The 19611-nt window shown below is 41.3% G+C and overlaps 1 protein-coding gene across 4 annotated transcripts in view; it reads left to right on the top strand.

The window, feature by feature from the left end:
- Window positions 1–8039, top strand: part of CUNH8orf48 (chromosome unknown C8orf48 homolog) — a 51757-nt gene extending 43718 nt beyond the window's left edge. For all 4 annotated transcript variants that reach the window (XM_088478212.1, XM_088478213.1, XM_088478210.1 and 1 more), the window contains one exon: window positions 4340–8039. In XM_088478212.1, coding sequence (XP_088334338.1) covers window positions 4340–4444 — 105 coding nt within the window. In that variant the 3' untranslated portion in view covers window positions 4445–8039. The remainder of the gene's footprint in view (window positions 1–4339) is intronic.
- Window positions 8040–19611: the final 11572 nt, after the last annotated feature.

Raw genomic sequence — 19611 nt, 5'->3', positions numbered from 1 at the left:
TGGTACTCCAACTGATAGAGGTAGCGAAGTGGAGGTAGAATCAGAAAAGCGAACAGTGAAAGAGCGATTAGATAGGTAGGATGAGAACCAAGAAAGGGCTGTGTCTTGAAGACCTAGGGATTGTAGTGTTTGTATGAGAAGAGAGTGGTCAACAGTGTCAAAGGCAGCTGAGAGATCTTGAAGAATTGGAAGTGAATAATGGCCTTTAGCCTTGACCGTGACCAGATCATTTACTACCTTAGTCAGTGCTGTCTCAGTGGAGTGTTAGGAACAAAAGCCTGACTGGATCCAATAAGTTGTGGGTGTTAAGAAAGTGTGTGAGGCGAGTGTAGGCAAGTCTTTCCAGTAGCTTGGAGGAGTAAATAAGGTAGCTGGGAGATAGGAGGGTAAGTTGAGAGAGAGTTAGGGTCAGAATTTTGTTTTTTCCAAATGGGAGTGATTACTGCATGCTTGAACAGTGATGGAAAGATACCAGTAGAGAAAGAGAGATTACAGATTTTAGTTAAGTGTGGCATGAGCACAGGAGACAGAGCTTTACTGATTTGTGAGGGTATAGGATCAAAAGGAGAGGTAGGAGGATGAGAAGAGTGTAGATACTTCATCTTCATTAGTGGGGTCAAATGATGAGAACGTGCCACTGGGTTCAGGTAGGGAATTGAAAAAGACCCTGGCTGAGGAAGTGCATACCATTTCATTTCGGATATTATCAATCTTGTTTTTGAAATAGGAAGCAAGATCTTGTGCACTGATAGTAGCAGGTGGGTTGGGTGACGGAGGGGTAAGAAGTGATTTAAATGTATTAAAAAGTCACTTGGCGTTAGAGGCTTGGGCAGAGATAACAGATTGGAAATATGTCTGTTTGGCATTATCCAGTGCATTACGATAAGAGTGGTAGATCGTCTTATATGTGAGGAAGTCACTTGGAGTATGAGACTTTCGCCACTGACGTTCTACTTTACTTGAGAGTTTTTGTAGGTGTCTTGTGAATTTGGAATGCCACGGTTGACGTCTAAGTCTATGCGGAATGTGATCAAGGGCTAGTTCTAGGGTCTGGTTCAGGTGTGATACAGCAGTCTCAGGAGAAGTGAAATTAGAAATAGGTAAGAGTGATTGTTGCAGAGAGGTGGATAGTTGTTCAAAATTAATAGCATTAAAATCTCTGTGGGTTTGAGGAGGTTTGGTTGATTTGCTTGGCATTGCGGTTGACGTAATGGAGGAGAGTGTGCAGGTGATAAGGTTATGATCTGAGACAGGGAAAGGAGAATTAGTGAAATCAGAGACTGAGCATAGTCTGGTAAATACAAGATCAAGGCAGTGGCCATCTTGATGAGTAGAGGAGTCAGTCCATTTGGAGAGGCCAAGAGAGGATGTTAAGGAGAGAAGTTTTGAGGCATGAGGGGATTGTGGACTGTCAATGGGGATATTGAAATCACCCATAATAAAGGTGGAGATGTCAGAGAATAGGAAGTGAGGGAGCCAGGCAGTAAAATGTTCCAGAAATTGATTGGGTAGTACAGGTGGACGATAGATAGCAGCAATGTGCAGAGAGAAAGGAGTGAAAGTCCTAATAGAATGTACTTCAAATTATGTAAATGTAAGGGATGGTACCTGTGGAATAACTGTATATGTAAAAGATTGGGACAGTAGTATTCCTACTCCACCTCCTTTACTATTACCAGGCCTGGAGGTGTGTGTGAAGTGTAGGCCACCATGTGCGAGTGCTGCAGGGGAGGCAGTGTCTGTAGGTGTGAGCCATGTTTCTGTTAATTCCAGAAGATTGAGGTTATTTGAAATAAAGAGGTCATGGGTGGATGTTAGTTTGTTGCAGACAGAGCGTGCATTACATAAGGCACATTTCAGTGTTTTGGAGGGTGATGGGAGGCATGTGATGTGTCTGAGGTTTGCTGGATTTATATTCCGTTGTGAGTAGGGCATGTGTGTAGGGCCTGGATTTGGTGATATGTCACCAGCTAATAGAAGTAGAAGGAGAGAGATATAATTATAGTTCTGGGTTTTGTATGAAAGTTTTTTATGGCGACAGGTTGTGGATGTTATGGTCAGTTTAGAAAGATAAGTAAATAGCTCATGTGTGTTCACAAGAGGGGAGCAGATTATTGAGGCTGCAATGTGTACAGAGGGGTGAGCTGCAGGGTGAGTAAAGGATGTAATAGCCTTAGAGAACATGCCATGGAGTGAAATAAGAATGAATAATATTTGATACATGATGATTTAGAATAAAAAGAGAAAATCCTTAGAAAACAAATAGTTTGCATTTAGAAATTACCTGCTTTTTGATGATATTCAATGTTTGTTCAACTGATTTTTAACTGTTCATTTTTGATACTTTATTCATAGGATACTTCATGCATGGGATGCCCAGCTCAATCGAGCCCAGCTCTCTTAAGGGGGGCATCCACTACACGATTTTAGCAGGCGATTGAATGATAACGACATCGCTATCGTTCAATCGATTATAAATCGTGCAGCGTTTGGTCATTAACGATCAACGATGCACGCTCCCTCTGGTCGTTTGATCGTCTCAGCAGTCGACTGAACATGCAGGTCAATTTCACTTGATTTATTAAAGATAGTTTGCAAATGGTTTGTAAATCGTTTGCAAATCGTTCAGACTGAAAGATAAAATTTCAAGGGAAAATATCAAGGGAAAATCGTTTAGAGATTGGACAGGGAGTAGATCGTCTAGTGGATGTGCCCCATTAGATCTGACTAGTAAGATATACTGTGGCTGATTAACACAGGCTACATCTGAGACATGTCCAGCTGACCCAAGGTGTTAAATTGCCTTGTGTTTGACTATGTAAACAACAGCCCAGTATGCCATCATAAACTATGCTTCACTAACAACATTACAAAAATAGGGAATGACTATTGCAATAATTTAAGAGATCACATACATTTAAATAAGTTGAATGAATAAAGTTCAGAGTATGATTGCAGGAGGGTGGAGATCACATACCTGAGAGATGAGAAAAGAAGATGGTTAGGTCCAGATAAATGTAAATTGTTTTTAACTGTTCATTTTTGATACTTTATACATAGGATACTTCATGCATGGGATGCCCAGCTCAATCGAGCACAGCTCTCTTAGATCTGACTAGTAAGATATACTATAATAGAAATGTATTTTATATGTGTGTGTGTGTGTGTGTGTGTTATCACTTCACGGACGGCACTCAGAGAGGCTTTGAAGCAATAACTGAAAACCGCAATACTGTGCTTGTTAGTAATCGACGTTTCGGAGTTGAACCTTTTTTATCAAGATATCGACAAAAAAGACATATAATGACATACCTAATATGATGATCACCCAGTGCTAAGATCCACACTAGACAGAACCCGTCAAGATCCAATGACGTCATCTGGCGCACAATGTCGCCGCCGGCAATTTCTAAACACAAAAACGTCCTAACTGAACTGATACACATATATACAAATAGATAGTATGATCTACTCTAATACAAAATACAATAGATATACCCAGCTGTAAAATTATATGTAAATATTAGGGGAGAACCATGGAGAGCGAGCAGGGTACTGTGTGATAACTGCTGCAAAAGAAACACTTACTAAGGAGAGCATAACCCATAAGGATTTTACAGCCGGGTATATCTATTGTATATTGTATTAGAGTAGATCATACTATCTATTTATATATATATATGTGTACCCATTCAGTTAGGACGGTTTTGTGTTTAGAAATTGCCATGGTGATGATGCACATTGTAGTTAGCCACGCCCCCCTGGGATGACCGTGACGCCGGCGACATTGTGCGCCAGATTATGTCATCGGATCACGACAGGTTCTGTCTAGTGTGGATCTTAGCACTGGGTGATCGTCATGTAAGGTATGTCATTATATGTCTTTTTTGTTCATATCTTGGTAAAGAAGGTACAACTCCGAAACGTTGATTACGAACAGGCACAGTATTGCTGTTTTCATTTATTGCTGCAAACACTCTGAGTACCGTCCGTGGGCTGATAACTACATGGTGTTGGTGGAAAGGCATCGGGAGCCATAATTTTGTTAGATCTATCTCTCTCTCTCTCTCCCTCTCTCTCTCTCCCTCTCTCTCTCTCTCCCCCTCTCTCTCCTCGTGGTGGTCTAATGGTCAATTAACTGCGCAGCATTGCGCTATTTATTTGGTTGTGAAGACTCCTGAGTGCCATCCATTTCTACACGTTGTCTACCTGGCCAGAGGAGCATCTGGTGTTTGAATCGGAGTACCAGTCTCTTTCTAAATATATATACAATTGTATGAATTGTTATGTGATTTGTATTCTGAGATCTACTAATATGGCATTTGTATGTCCTTTGCAGAACCTGGTATCTTGTATTGGAGAAATTCACCAATCTCTGCCGAAACCCTCTGATGAGTGCAGTACCATCTGGCAGAGACTATATGCTAGAGTTGACAAGACATAACCAGCTTTGTGTGCTTACTAAATGGTCTGTGTATGACATATGGCAATATTAAGTGAGCAATCTCTGAATGATTTAAAAAGTTAAATCCTGACATTCTTGCAAAGGCAAAAACAGGCACAAATTTCCTCCTAGTTTAGTTTAAAATGAATTGATCACCATTTTCAAAAGTACATAGAACTAAAAGGATCACTAAACCCCAAAGCATAATCATTTTCATATATGATGCATGATGGAGGTAAAATACATTGTGTTACCCCACAATTCTGTTCTTCGTTTGTCATGATTGCTTGTCTTGTTGTCCAGACATACAAAGATTTGTGGCCGGTTTATATAAAACATCCAAATGTATTTGTGTATGGACAGACTAATCATTACTGAGCAGCCACTACACAGTATTGTATATACATGCTACACTGTCACTAACTTGTCCTATACTGATTGTTCCACCCCACGTAGCAATTAGGAGGATGGTCCCTTTTTGCTGCGTGATACTTAATCAAACGTGCTAATAACGAGTCACACACAGGGCCTGATTCACTACGGAACGCAACTGCGAATGCAATAGCGAATATGCACGCAGTTCAACTGCGAATAGTATGCTGATCAATTGCGATCGCAATGCCCTTGCAGCACTACTCAAGGACACCCGCTTTACTTACCACACATCCGCAAAGTTTAGCAAGACTGCAAAACAATCAAGTACCATCGCAGATTCACGCACACTTGCACAAGCCCTGACCTTACTCGGAAATTGCTAACTTCCACGCGCTGGCAGTTCTGCATTCCCCCGACCCCCCTGTAACCGCCCACAAGCGGCACTTCCTGTCATTTACTCAGCGATGGGTCTGCATAGTCATTGCGATCGCAGTGGCTGGTTCGTGCACTGCGATCCATATGCATGCGCAGTACGCAACAATTAGCTGATTGCGTGCATATAAGCAACTGCGTTCCTTGCTGAATCAGGCCCACAGTCCACAAAAGTGCTAAAATAAGGGTGAGATATGCTCCAGGGGCATTAAGTAGCAATGGCATAGTCCAGCTTGGTTGGCATAACAATCAGTGGATTGTAGCAGGATGGGTAAGACATTATGAGGTGGTTTGTCCAAAAGAGCAAACCATTGTACGAAACTCAGTTGTTTGTTTCCTCTCTCTCTCTCTGTTCCTAAATGGAAGATATGTGCACTGCTGTATGTTACATTGGGGTGTTCCTTTTTTGAAAAACTAAACCAGATGCCATGAACATTACACAGTAAATGGTAAACAAGTGTTATTAGATAACACCAATAAAACTATATGTACGAGGGTTGTTCAAAAAGTAATGCCTAAATGCTCACAACTCAAATTTTATTATAGATACAGATTTGAAAATTTGCAGTAAAATACTTTGAAGTCTTAGTAACAGAATGACTCTACTCAAAAAATTCACCATCTACCCTCAAACATTTTCTCCACCTCTCAACCCAAGCTGTGAATCCACTTTGGAAAAATTCCAGTGTTTGGTGTTTGACCCAGGAACGTATGGTGTTTTTAACAACCTCTATGTCTTCAAAATGTTGACCACGGTAACAGTTTTTGAGGGGGCCAAATCAGGACTGTATGGTGGATGTGGCATTATTGCTCACCCCATTTTGGCAGTGGCCGCAGATGTTGCCATCGAAGTGTGAGAAGTCTGGCATTGTCGTGGTGTCAGATGACATTTGACAGTCGAATTGTTGACCTTTTTTGCGGATGGCTTCTTTCAGCTTCTTAAGTGTAATAATGTATCGATCACTGTTGATTGATTGGTTTTGTTCCAAGTAATCGATGAGAATAACACCTCGGCAATCCCAGAAGAATGTGGCCATGACTTTGTTTACGGATCGTTGTGATTTAAACCTTTTTGGCCTAGGTGAACTTAGGTGTTTCCATTGCTTTGATTGGGCCTTTGTTTCTGGGTCATAAAGGAATACCCAGGTCTCATCTCCTGTAATGACATTTTCCAAAAACGTCTCCAGGTTGGCTTCAAAATTGGTCAAAAGGTCATTGCACACTTCCACCCTCTGGGCCTTATTATCCCTGGTTTATTGCTTTGGAACCCATTTAGCACACAATTTACGATATCCCAAATCATTGATTAGTTTTTTTTACAGTGCCATGGCTACATTCAAGTTCATCACTGACATCTCTGATGGTCACACGACAGTCTTTCTGAATCATGGCATCGACTTTGTGTCGGTTCTCTGCTGTCACTGCAGTTGATGGTCTGCCACCACGAGGATTGTCGCACACAGACTATTCTCCCAATTGAAAACACTTCATCCACCTTCTGACATTGCTATAGTCAATTGTATGCTCACCATACACTTTTTTCAGTCTTCTGTGGATTTCTGTAGCACTGCAGCCTTCTTTTCCCAGAAATTCAATGACGGCTCTTTGTTTCATGTTGGATTCCATGGTATTTCTTGGACTACTTAAACAAAACTACATATATAGTTAGCAGACATATTAAACTACAAACTTCAAATAATTGTTGCATAGTTATGAGCATTTAGGCATTACTTTTTGAACAACCCTCGTATTTATGTATTTTGGGTGAGAAATTCAGTTTAAATTTCAATACACAGGGATTTCACTGCAGGGGTGTGGTGCGGGGGGCATTCAATTGTCTGTAGCTCCCGTCTAAAGTGACCAGGACCTATTCAACTGGTTTGGGCGACCACCCCGGAGGCTTCACATATCGCAGAATTCTTCTTGCACATTCCTCAGGTGCGAGCAGGAATCCGTGTAAAGTAGGGCCTTGGGGCTGGTCGCGCGAGCCGGACGTGCCTTTACTGCAGCGGAAGATGATGTTTAACACGGCTAATCCTGTGCATTAGAGTGCGAGAATGCAGGGGTTGGTCGCGCAAACAATTGAATAGCTCCTGGTCACTTTATATGGGAGCAATAAACAATTGAATTGCCCCCTTTGTGTACCAAACAGAGGGCCTGATTCAGACCCGCTCGCGAGCGCTATGCACTCGCAAGCGGGTTGATGGTGGCCCAGTGCGCATGCGCGAGACCCGGATAGCGACGGACAAACCGTTGCTCTGGGTCTCGTACCAAAGGGGGCGTGCTGTCGATGTTGAGTGACAGCACGCCCCCTTTGGTGGGCGGGCCTGGGGAGTGGCTGCCCAAACTGAGGCGTTCCCATGTGAAGATTTCGGCTCCGGGACTTGCGGCAACGAGACCTTACTACAAGGATCTCGTCGCAAGCCCGATGGTCGCGATGGTCTTGACCATCATGACCATCTTCCTGGCCGCTCGCTATAGCTGTGGGTGGTCACCCACAGCTATGCGAGCGGCCAGGAGGCCGCTCTAATAAACAAGAAGGCCGGCCCTGATTCAGAGCGAGCGCTCTGTCAGAGCGTCTGGCTCTGAATCAGGGCCAGAGATACATAGCCATAATTACACACTCACCTTTTTACATGTGTTTGGAGCAATCTGCTTTCCAAGTTGCAAATGGTTAAATAAGAATCGTCTCCTCTAATATGAATTTGTGATATTACTAAATAATGTCTTAAAATCAGGTTTGTATAATTTAGAGGAAATATTTTAATATCCTGGAGTTTCTGTTCTCACAAACAACATTATACATTATAAATCCTATATTCATTAGCATTTATTTATACACTTTGTAAAAATGTTTGTATGAAAGAAATGTATGTGTTTTATGTGTAATAAATGATTAAAAAAGAAACTGATGAATGCGTATTTACATGCAAACTGCAATTGGAATTTACTGCAAGGAAGGAACAGCCTCCTGTGCTATAAACAAGCTGAAGCCGATCGCTTGCTTATTAAGCTGATGTGAGCGACCACCATACTTTTTGTTTGCAGTTTTGAGAGGCATGAAGGGAGCCAGCATAGGGAGGATGTGCTGGTCCGTATAGTGCCATGCGGAGGTTTCTGGAGTACCTCCTAGGTGAGTCTGCTCTCGCCTTATACATGTGCTGTTATTATACAGTACATTAATTTGTAATTATATGACCCAGAGTGGGTGCTACTATTAGGTAGCAATAATTATTTTGGGGTGAGCGTTTGGGTGTGGGGCCCCCGGAGTTGCTCTGGCTGGGCCTTTTTCAGGGCATCACACTTAATTCACATAGATACTTTTTTATCACCTCTCTATTTGTTTGTTTATTATTTATGTCATTTTAATTCTTCCTTATTTTATTAACACTTATTGATTATCTTTACATATCTATATTTTACACTTCACTATCCCCTTCTTTCCCCTTTTCGTGAGATGCCCTGGGGATGGTCTATGACTGAAATTTTTAGGGGTACCTTGCGCCTCGGATGTGAACCTCTTAATGTTAGGGACGCAGGTATAGAGGAGCCTTGACGCTGGCCTGGCGCTTATTCATATATTTGGAAATATATGTAACTAATACCTCTGAATCTCTATTATCATGTAGGATTCAAGTATTTTTGTTGATATTGCTGCAGTGTGTTGGAGGGAATCTTTTTTTCTCTGTGGTTGTCTCTGCAACAGCAATCATAATTATTCCGCTCAACCTCCTACTAAATACAATTTACCAATAGAAAAGATCTTGGCTGTAACTCTTGAATGAGGCATCTCTTGGTAAGAAATACCTTTTGTCTTATTACTATTGCCTTCGGGGAAAATGCTGGATTCTTTTCACCACCTCATTGATATCATCTCTTTAGGTTGATCCTAGATGGATGTATATCAGGATGCCACTCTTACGGCACATGGCAATTTCAGGACACGCCATAGACTACTGTTATATAGATATTAAGTGGCCAATATTATTATTAAATAAAATAATGGGGTTAATCATTTATGTTAATTAGGTCAATATTAAATCATTAATAATGGAAGCACCAATTATTAAAGTGCCAGTCTGCACATTTCCAGTGTTAATTAGTATGACCCTAATTAACTAATCAAAATTATAGCTCCTGTTAATTATTTTACTAATAATTTTGACACCTTATGTACAATGGGATGTAGTTATGGCCTCAATACTGACATCCAAATCCCGACAATGGACTTAAGATAGGCGTCGAAATACCGACACCTATCTTAATCCTGACGCCAAAACGCCAGCCCGAACGAGGTAAGTCTGGGGCACCCTTAGTGTTAACTGCGGAGGGGTGAGGGGTAGGTTTAGGGAGCTTAGCGGAGTTAGGTTTTGGAGAGGGGGGAAGTTAGGGTTGGGCACCCCTAGGGGGGAAGGTTAGAAACCCCCGGGGGGAGGTTAGGGTTAAGCACCCCCCCTGGGAGGGTTAGGCACCACTAAGGGAGGGTTAGGGGAGTGGTAGGGATTAGGGTACTTACCTGCCCTGTCGGGTTCTCCCTTCGGGCTGCCGGCGTCAAGATATGAGTCGGCGGCTGACTTCATACCCATTCCTGTATAATATGTGTTCATTATTATATTGTTTAATTCAAAAAATATCAATCTATTATTTAGTATTAAATTGTCCCAATAGTAAAAGTATAATTATTGCCACTTAAATACTTGTGTTGAATATGGGTCTTTATTACAGTAGGTTCACTCCTGGCAGGGCCATTTTCTGTTAGCTTTTCCATAGGTTTGAACCAAATCTCTGGCAAGTTGGGCTTTTCAAAACCAACGCACATTGTTGCCAATTTGCATTGTAAGCCTCCAACACGCCGGGTATTAAATCCAGTGACTTGCAATTTGTAGCGAGTTTGATCTCTCTTACTCTGAGGCATAGGTTCTCACTTACCAGTGAGTACCAGTGGTTATCTGTTGGATGGATTTTTGGGTATGGCAGAAAATGATCATACTGATTTAATTTCATTCATACTCCTATTATGTTACACATGCTACTATACAGAGAGAATTTGGCAATATGATGGCAGTATTACAGCACTTGTGGCCAGGGACGGACTGTGGCTCCAGACCAAGCCCGGCATGAATTCCTGTATGCGCGGTGTAGGCGCACTTGTGAAAAGGGGACATGGCCTGCCACACTGGGGTGTGGTTTCACTGGACGGGGACGTGTCCTCATCGCACGCCCCACCTCTCTGTATCCCGGCCGATCAGTGTGCAGGGAGGCAGAGCTGTTCAGTCAGGGTTTCAGTCTGGACCAGCCCGTCAACCCTTCTGGCATTTGCCAGATGGCCAGTCCGGCCCTGCGTGTGGCCATCTGTGGCTACCATTGAGAACCACTGTGTGTTGCATCAGGATGTGTTAATTTGTATAAATATTTGTTTTCCAGCCAAACTAGACCTGATTGGTTGCTGCGGGTTACAGCACCTTGTAATCCAATTGGTCATGCACCAGTTGAGTAAGCCACATGGAATGTGATGCTACAATATCATTTTATTATATACCACCTATTTAATTCATTGGTGGTTCAAAATTCGATGTGGCATGTCAAAAATACATTAAACTCACACGCTGGCAGGCCAGGGACGTGTGTGTGTATCTGGATTAAAACCAGCAGGTGGTCTTTGACCATAGGAACCCATGAAGTAACATTATTCAGTAGAGATCAGTGGCAAACGCAGGATTTTGAAAGGGGGGTTTCCAAATAATTGGTTACAGACCCAATGACAAAAACGTCTAACCAGAATAAGGCTGCAACGTACACTTAATTGTGTACTTCAAGTGTTTTAATAGGAGGATACTATTTATTAGATTGTGCCAGCTGTCTGCTATTCCCAATGGCTGGGGGGATGGGAGGATAATATTTATTAGATTATGCCAGCTGTCTGCTATTCCCAGTGGGTGGGGGGATGGGAGGATAATATTTATTAGATTATGCCAGCTGTATGTTATTCCAGGGGTGTGGGGGGATGGGAGGATAATATTTATTAGATTATGCAGAGCTGTCTGCTGTATGTTATTCCAGGGGTGTGGGGGGATGGGAGGATTCCTCCCATCCCCCCACACCCCTGGAATAACATACAGCAGACAGCTCTGCATAATCTAATAAATATTATCCTCCCATCCCCCCACACCCCTGGAATAACATACAGCAGACAGCTCTGCATAATCTAATAAATATTATCCTCCCATCCCCCCACACCCCTGGAATAACATACAGCTGGCATAATCTAATAAATATCCTCCCATCCCCCCACCCACTGGGAATAGCAGACAGCTGGCATAATCTAATAAATATTATCCTCCCATCCCCTCACACCCCTGGAATAACATACAGCAGACAGCTCTGCATAATCTAATAAATATTATCCTCCCATCCCCCCACACCCCTGGAATAACATACAGCTGGCATAATCTAATAAATATTATCCTCCCATCCCCCCACACCCCTGGAATAACATACAGCAGACAGCTTTGCATAATCTAATAAATATTATCCTCCCCCCTCCATCCCCTCACCGCAAATACTTGGAGCAGTCGAATGGAATGATAATAATTCATATTATCCCCGCCTGGCTGCCCCCCCCCCCCCCCATATACAGAGCAGTAGAAAATGGCCATTGTTCAACAAAATATTACTCCCAGCCCCCGCAAGACCCCCGGCGCTCCCCCGACATACAGCAGTACTCAGTCTGAGTCATCAGCCGCTTAAACAATAAATATTATCCCCCCCGGACAGGGCGGCACCCGGCGGCGGCCACCTACGTCTTGCGGCTGACAGCTCCAGAATTCCATAGCCGCTGGCAGTGTTTGTGTGTCCAGGGCGGCATGAGGTGCTGAGTCATCCGGATCACGGTGCCCGGCCTGGGTACTGACTGGAAGGAGCTTGCGCGCTGCAGCTCCCGCTACAGCCAGCCCAGGCAGTGTCAATCTTTGAAAAAAAAATAATATATATATATATATTTTGTTCAGCAGCGGCGCTGCTCGCCGGGTCGGACAGGGGGGGTTGGTAGGTACTTGGAAACCCCCCCCTGTGTGCGCGGGTGGAGATATTAACTTTTTGACATTATAATATTTTGTAAAATAGAGCAACTGTATTGTAGGCTGCAATGATCATCAAGGGAAATGTGGAGGAAAAAGCACTTTCATCCACTATTTCTTCTTGGCTTAATACTGGTCACTACGATCCAATGTTAACTCAAAATACTGTGGTACTGTACTCTCCAGCAACAGATATTTAATAGATTTGTATTTAAATGACTACAGGAAGGCCAATTGAATAAGACTGATCTAAGGCACTATTAGATACATATTTATTGTCAAGCATCTGTTGTGTTCTTTTATCATTGGGCTTCAAAAGCATCATAGTTAGGGTGATGTACTCCATTGCTAGAAGCTCTCAATATCATTTTATTGCTTTGTCCCATAGACCAAACCAACATGGACAACTGTAATGTTTTAGTCATTTTATTCTCTTTATTTTCAAATAAAAAATAAGATAAATTGAAGGTTAGGCTCACAAAGTCGCTTTCAGCGAACCTTACTGTGAAGAACAAAAGCATGAACATAATTACTAAGTGCTGTATTTATTCAAACACAGTGTAATATTCTGACACTACAAAGTGTAAAATGAATAGCTTATTATTTTCTAGCTGACGTGTTAAAACATTCATGTTTAATAGCCCTCTTTGTGTTTGACTTAGTGTTTTGTTCACAGAAGCAAAATGTACAGTAAATCACAGCTTTTTAGAGGAAAGCTGGAGAATACAATATTTTATAGACAAGCAAATTCTTTTTAAATCTGTTTTTTGTTTCTGATATATATTGTAAAACACATACAGTTAGAATGCATTCAGTAATGTTATAAAATATTACTATTTATACAACCCACACAGAGTAGTTATCTCCAGCATGGTACATGAGAAAAGGGGCATTGTCATAAAAATATATACTTTCCAAATAATTGTGGCCATTTTAAACCTAAATACTATAATAGCTATATGGAAAGGTTACTATACAATGTGACCTATTTTATGAAATTTAGATATAAATGTAATTAGAAAACGTACGTAAGTTGTGTGCAGTGCTCAATAGATGTTTTTCCTAATTGGTCTTTATAATAAACATTCCAGTAAGTTAAGATGTTTTTTTAAAAATAAAAATAAAACCTTTCTTCCTCCAACATCCGCATACCTCCGTGCTGAGGCATTGGGTCTACTGGGAAATTGGGTCACAGATTTAGAAGCCTCTACAGATATCCCATGCTAATGAAACAGTTGTAGGTTTCGGGAAGAAATTGTGTTCTGGATAACAGCCCCTGTATAAGGCTTTTCTCCCTAACACAAAGACAAAACTGCTACACTGTCGTGATTATTTAATAAAGAACAATTTCTTTACAGTAAATGTATTTTTCACTTCACCTTTGCCAGATTTTAGTACTAGCTGTATTTTACATCTTACTCTTTCCCATATTCAGTATACAGCCACAGGCACAGCACACTAATAAAGCACAAGTCTCAATAGAAGACAATGTAGAGGTCAAATTGTTCTGATAAAACATTTATATTGGAGGCTACAATCTAAATCTTAATAATATATTAGTATTATTTTTTATTAAAATATTCCTTTCTACAGAGACATCGGTACATTTTGTACTTCACAGCAATCCTGGATGAAATTGTATAATCACTAGTTTAAAGATAAAAGTGAATTCTTTAATTAACTAATATCTCGAACAAAGGTCTATTTTATTAAATATGCAACACAAAATGAATAACTAATACTTTTTACATGGCCATGTTTTTAGGAGACAATGTATTATCCAAAGCAACTCTAGGATACAATTTCAACATAAAACCTATAATACAAACTGCTTACTAAATGATGACTTTGTATTAACTTATATCATTTCAGATCAATTCAACTGTGTAAACATTTAGTAAATAGGCCGTATTATGACCCCAATGTTGTCCTCTTTCTTCCTCCTCCTTGGTCTGATACATCACCAGGCACTTTATTCCTTCACAACTGAAAAGGTCCCCAGACATGCCACACATAGCAAGCACTCTTACATGTCAGACAATGCATCACAAATTGTGCCCTAAGCACCATTTCTCTTTGCAACTCAATCTCTACCAGCCAAGATATGGCTACTCAGCACTATAATGCTAGGCCTCGTAACAGATTTTTGGGGTAAATTAGATGTTGCAGCTCCAGAGTCCCTGACTTCCGCTCTCCTCTCCTAAACACGTGGGTCCGCAACTAAGGCTTCACTGCTTAAGTTAACAAGAGGCCCCCTGCTCTACTCTTGTGAGGGTCTGGTGCATGTGCAGTGTGACCCCAATGTGGGGAATTCTTAAAATTCCTTTTAGGCCCAATAGTGCCTAAGCAGCATTTCTGCCACTGAGGAGGTTTATTCCTGTTCTGTTAGTTGCTGCCTAGGAGGGTGAAACCATCTAGCACAAGAGGGTAATTGTCAAAGCTAAACCTACAAATACCATTGTGACTTTATAAATGAGCATTTATTGCCCATGTGCAGATGTAAATGGAACGGTCATGGATTTGTACATCCAGATGGCAGATGTTCTGGAATGTTCAAATCTTGTACTTTTTAAACAGTTTAACTGAATGGGGAATATGTGCTGGATGTGCCTAAAGATACTCAAGCTCCAAACAAAATGATGTTTATGTGAAGCTCTGAAGATTCCATGTACAGGGTGAAGAGATGAAGATTGCATGTCCAGGGTGAAGAGATGAAGATTCCATGTACAGGGTGAAGAGCTGAAGATTGCATGTACAGGGCAAGGACTGAAAATTGCATGTACAGAGTGAATGGATGAAGATTGCATGTACAGGGTGAATGGATGAAGATTGCATGTACAGGGTGAATGGATGAAGATTGCATGTACAGGGTGAAGAGATGAAGATTGCATGTACAGGGTGAAGAGATGAAGATTGCATGTACAGGGTGAATGGATGAAGATTGCATGTGCAGGATGAATGGATGAAGATTGCATGTACAGGGTGAAGAGATGAAGATTGCATGTACAGGGTGAAGGGATGAAGATTGCATGTACAGGGTGAATGGATGAAGATTGCATGTGCAGGATGAATGGATGAAGATTGCATGTACAGGGTGAAGAGATGAAGATTGCATGTGCAGGGTGAAGGGATGAAGATTGCATGTGCAGGGTGAAGGGATGAAGATTGCATGTGCAGGGTGAAGAGATGAAGATTGCATGTACAGGGTGAAGAGATGAAGATTGCATGTACAGGGTGAAGAGCTGTAGACTTCATGCAGGGCTGCCATCAGAAATTGTGGAGCCCGGGACTGATAAAATACGCAGGGGCCCCCAGACCCCATTATACAGTGCACATCTAGAAAATGGAGGCATATTAAAAATAGCTGAAGCCAGTGGAGCTGACCATCTTACAGTAATCACCTCATAGAACCCCATTCTTCAGTAATCACCTCACAGAACCCCATTCTTCAGTAATTTCTGCAGCAAGTATAGCCATCAATAATCCCTTCCTCCTTTAATAATCGCCAAGCTCAACCCCCTTCCCCTTCCCCAGCAAAACTTACCTTCTTAACTTTGGTAACGATCTCTGGTCTCCCGTTCGGTCCTGAGCCAGCAGCTTTGTTCCCTGCAGTGGCCGGCGCGCAGCAGCCTGCACTGATGTGACATTATGTCACGATTGCGCATGGGCACCTGACGGTAATACTAAGAGGAGCTCAGGCAAGCGGAGCTGCCTGGGTAACATCCTCTCTGCCTGCCTCCCACAGCCATCCATGAACACGGTGGCGGAAGCGAGAAGAGAGCTGGGTGGCTGCGCCGCAGTGCACTGGTAGGCGGCGGGGCCCCAGCCGGGTCTGTCTGTGACAGACAGTAAATCTTGTTATTGTGGCAGGGGGGAAGTAGCTAGCAGGCGGTAGCACCAGGCGGGCCCTCCGCGTGTCCAGGCCCGGGACTAATGACCCGGCAGTCCACCCCTGATGGCGGCCCTGACTGCATGTACAGGGCAAGGACTGAAAATTGTATGTACAGGGTAAGGGCTGAAGATTCCAAGTACAGGGTGAATGGATGAAGATTGCATGTACAGGACGGCCATAATTAAACTTCCCCTATTCAGAGCAGTTTGTTCTAACAATCAGAATATCACCAAATTTGGTATGGAGACTAATCAGGACATGGGTAGTAGGATTCAGCAAAAGAAAAAATAATGTGCCTCATCCAGAATATGGATAGAGAGATGTTTTATAGTTGTATTACCAATAGTGTAACACAATAAAGGTAATCATTGATTACAATTTATTATTTCTCCAATTTCACGCTGTTTTCACATTGTACAGCGCCTCATTTCCCTTTCCATGACTTTTTGCATACTTATTTTATTTTTTTTGCGGAATCCTACATCCCATGATCTAATTAAACTCCCTTCCAAATTTGAAAACGTTTTGATTGTTAGACCAAGCTACAGATGGCACTGAATAGGGGAAGTTTAATTATGGCAAGGCCACCCTGTATATGAAAGAGTACCTGACCCACAAATATGCCTGAAATCACCAAAAAGTCCTGCTTCTAATCACAAAAATGCCTCAAGGCATAACCATTATGGAGTGTATAGAAGCAGGCACAAATACACCAATACAATGCATTATATGGTATGCTAATCACATAATATTAAAGAAGTGTGATCACTTTTTTTTATAAGTTTTTAACCTTCTGGATGATGCACATAAAAATGCATGTCTTGTTCCCTAATGTTTTATTAAGTATTGTGAAAAATACTAATGAAGATAATTATAGAAAAGAGGATTTCACCCTTGAGTATGTAAGGCCCACAGTATGAGGTCTTACTGTATGAATCCATATGTGCTGTGCCACTTTTAGTCAATCACCTACATTGTATGTCTTTAATGGGACTTTGCTGATGACCAAATAGAAGTCTGCTTTGTTTGGAACAAAGGTTGGAGAAAGAACAAGAATACACAATCTCTTGCAATGGAATTATGATCTAATACCTTAATGACTGGTCTCACTAGCTCTGGTGACTTGGAACGCTACAACAACAGCTGGTCTTTCTACCAAACACTTACAGGATTTTATGCTGGTGATTGGAGATTAAAGATGGCCTCCAGTTCATTTTAAAGCAGACCTGGGAGCCATACTGTGTCACGGGTGTATGCAATAATGTTTTGCATATTAGAGGGTGTGTTAAAAACATAAAGGAATGGTCCCATTCCTCCTCAGATCTGTTGTGAGCTATTTATGAGTCAATCTTCTCCTCTTTAGTTGTTGCTGACATTACAATGGTAATAGTGCTGGAATATTTTTAATATTAGAAATAATGTGACTGAATCGGATAAAGCTGGTTGAGAATGATGAATTGCAGCTACCTGGCAAAGTGATTGGAGCCATCAGACTGCAGATAAATGCACGAAAAATTTAGGGATGTTGTATACATCCCGGCAGCGGAATCCCGACAAAAGGTCAGGATCCCGATGCCGGCATCCCGACGGTAAGTAGTGGGGTCAGATTTAGGCACTGGGGGGGAGGGTTAGGGGCAGGAGAAGGGTTTAGATACTAATCAACAGCTGTCTGTCTGTCTGTCGGGATTCTGACCAAAGGGATCCGAGCGCCAACATCCTGAAATTTACTTACATACAGTACATATATTATGTGTTTATACTGCCTCACCCCATTCCCTAATGTCTGCCATATCTGATGAGGAATTAAATTGGCATTGGAGATTAATATTCTCATTACTTACCATTTTGGACATCTATGTATGGAGGATAAAGAATAAATTGCTCTCGATTTATGATTACTTGAAATAGGTGTGACATAAAATTGGGTTTCTGTATACAGAAATAAAGGATTTTAAAACACTGCACACAGATAGTAGTCCTACATAGAGGATTCCGAAAAAAAAAAAAGTAGGTTCCTGGATACTGTATGTATTTCACACAGAAGCACTTATAATACATTGTCTTATGCCAACACAGGCTGAGATATTATCCACAGAAAATGTCAGCAAAGAAAAGAAGATAGAAAGAAAATGGCCACTTTCTCTTTAAACGTATTAATAAAACTGCAGCTATTGTAGTGAAATGTATCTTTAACTAAAAGCAGTCACACTGGGCATTAGAAGGGCTATATCTGCCTTTTTAAGTGGCACAGTCAGTAATTTGGCGCTGGTTACAAAGAGCACTGTATGCTATATTCTTATCTGTTAATTGGCTGAATCTACTAAACAAATAAAATAAGATAAATTAACATGAAATACAAAAACAATATAATGCACATTTAAATTATTTACAAAATCTTGCCAAGTTTGTATGAAAGTGAATAAATATTGTTTAGCATTATTCAGCATTTGTGTAAGAAATATAGCCACCAGATTCAAGGTGACAATTTTCACATTGCCCCTCTGCCACCTTGATCATGCCATGTATTTTTCATTTTTATACTATGCTAATCTGATGATCCCACACCTGTAATAATCCAGTAGCACATTAGCATGTCTGAGTATTAGTGTTGGTCTATTTTACAATGGACATAAAAAGTGCATTGCAACAGGACACTGAAGCCTTTTAGTTCATAGTCTCAATACTCTACAGAGCATTGTATGAAGGCAGAATGCTATTCCATATCATGATCTTATACATGTATTACATATCCATGTTTCTAAAAATGTGGCACAGCTGCTGGAGAATGATCCATTCATTTGTAGATATTAGTCTGAGTACTCAAACAAATATTTTTAGGTAGAAGCAATGTTTTTACTTGAGTGCACTCTAAGTATTAGTGATTGCAGGGCTGTAGCTGCATTGGAAGTCAAGAGTTGCATGATGACATGATTTTCTCTTGGTCTCTTTGATACTCCTCTTGTGCCCTCTGTAATTTTTTAGCTTTGAGCTTCCATTTGTGGAAGCAGTAAGTCAGCAGAGATGTCACCACCAGTGTGAAGATAATAGTTAGCACCACCACCAAAACAAGGGTGGAGGACAAAGCGCTATCCAGGAGCTCCAGCTCCATATCTTCTGTTACGTTTTGTCTTCTTAGTGCCTCAAAGTCATTGTCATACGACAGAGAAGAAGGTGTGTCAGCCGTGGCCCTCATCGGAACAAAAGGAAATTAAACTGCAGATATCTGCAAGTGTATCTAACTTAACTTAAAATTTCACTGTTGGTAATTTTGTTGACACGTTTTTAAAATCCATATTTGCACATCTACTATTTATTGTATGCTCCAAAAGGGGATGTTGAATACTGTTATTTAATTGTAGCAGGAAAGTGGAATAGTGCAATAGTGTTAAACG

This window comes from Taudactylus pleione, unplaced genomic scaffold (genome assembly GCF_031769625.1).
Source record: "Taudactylus pleione unplaced genomic scaffold, aTauple2 ptg000211l, whole genome shotgun sequence".
Classification (NCBI taxonomy): Eukaryota; Metazoa; Chordata; class Amphibia; order Anura; family Myobatrachidae; genus Taudactylus; species Taudactylus pleione.
This window is presented reverse-complemented; position numbering and strand designations above follow the sequence as displayed.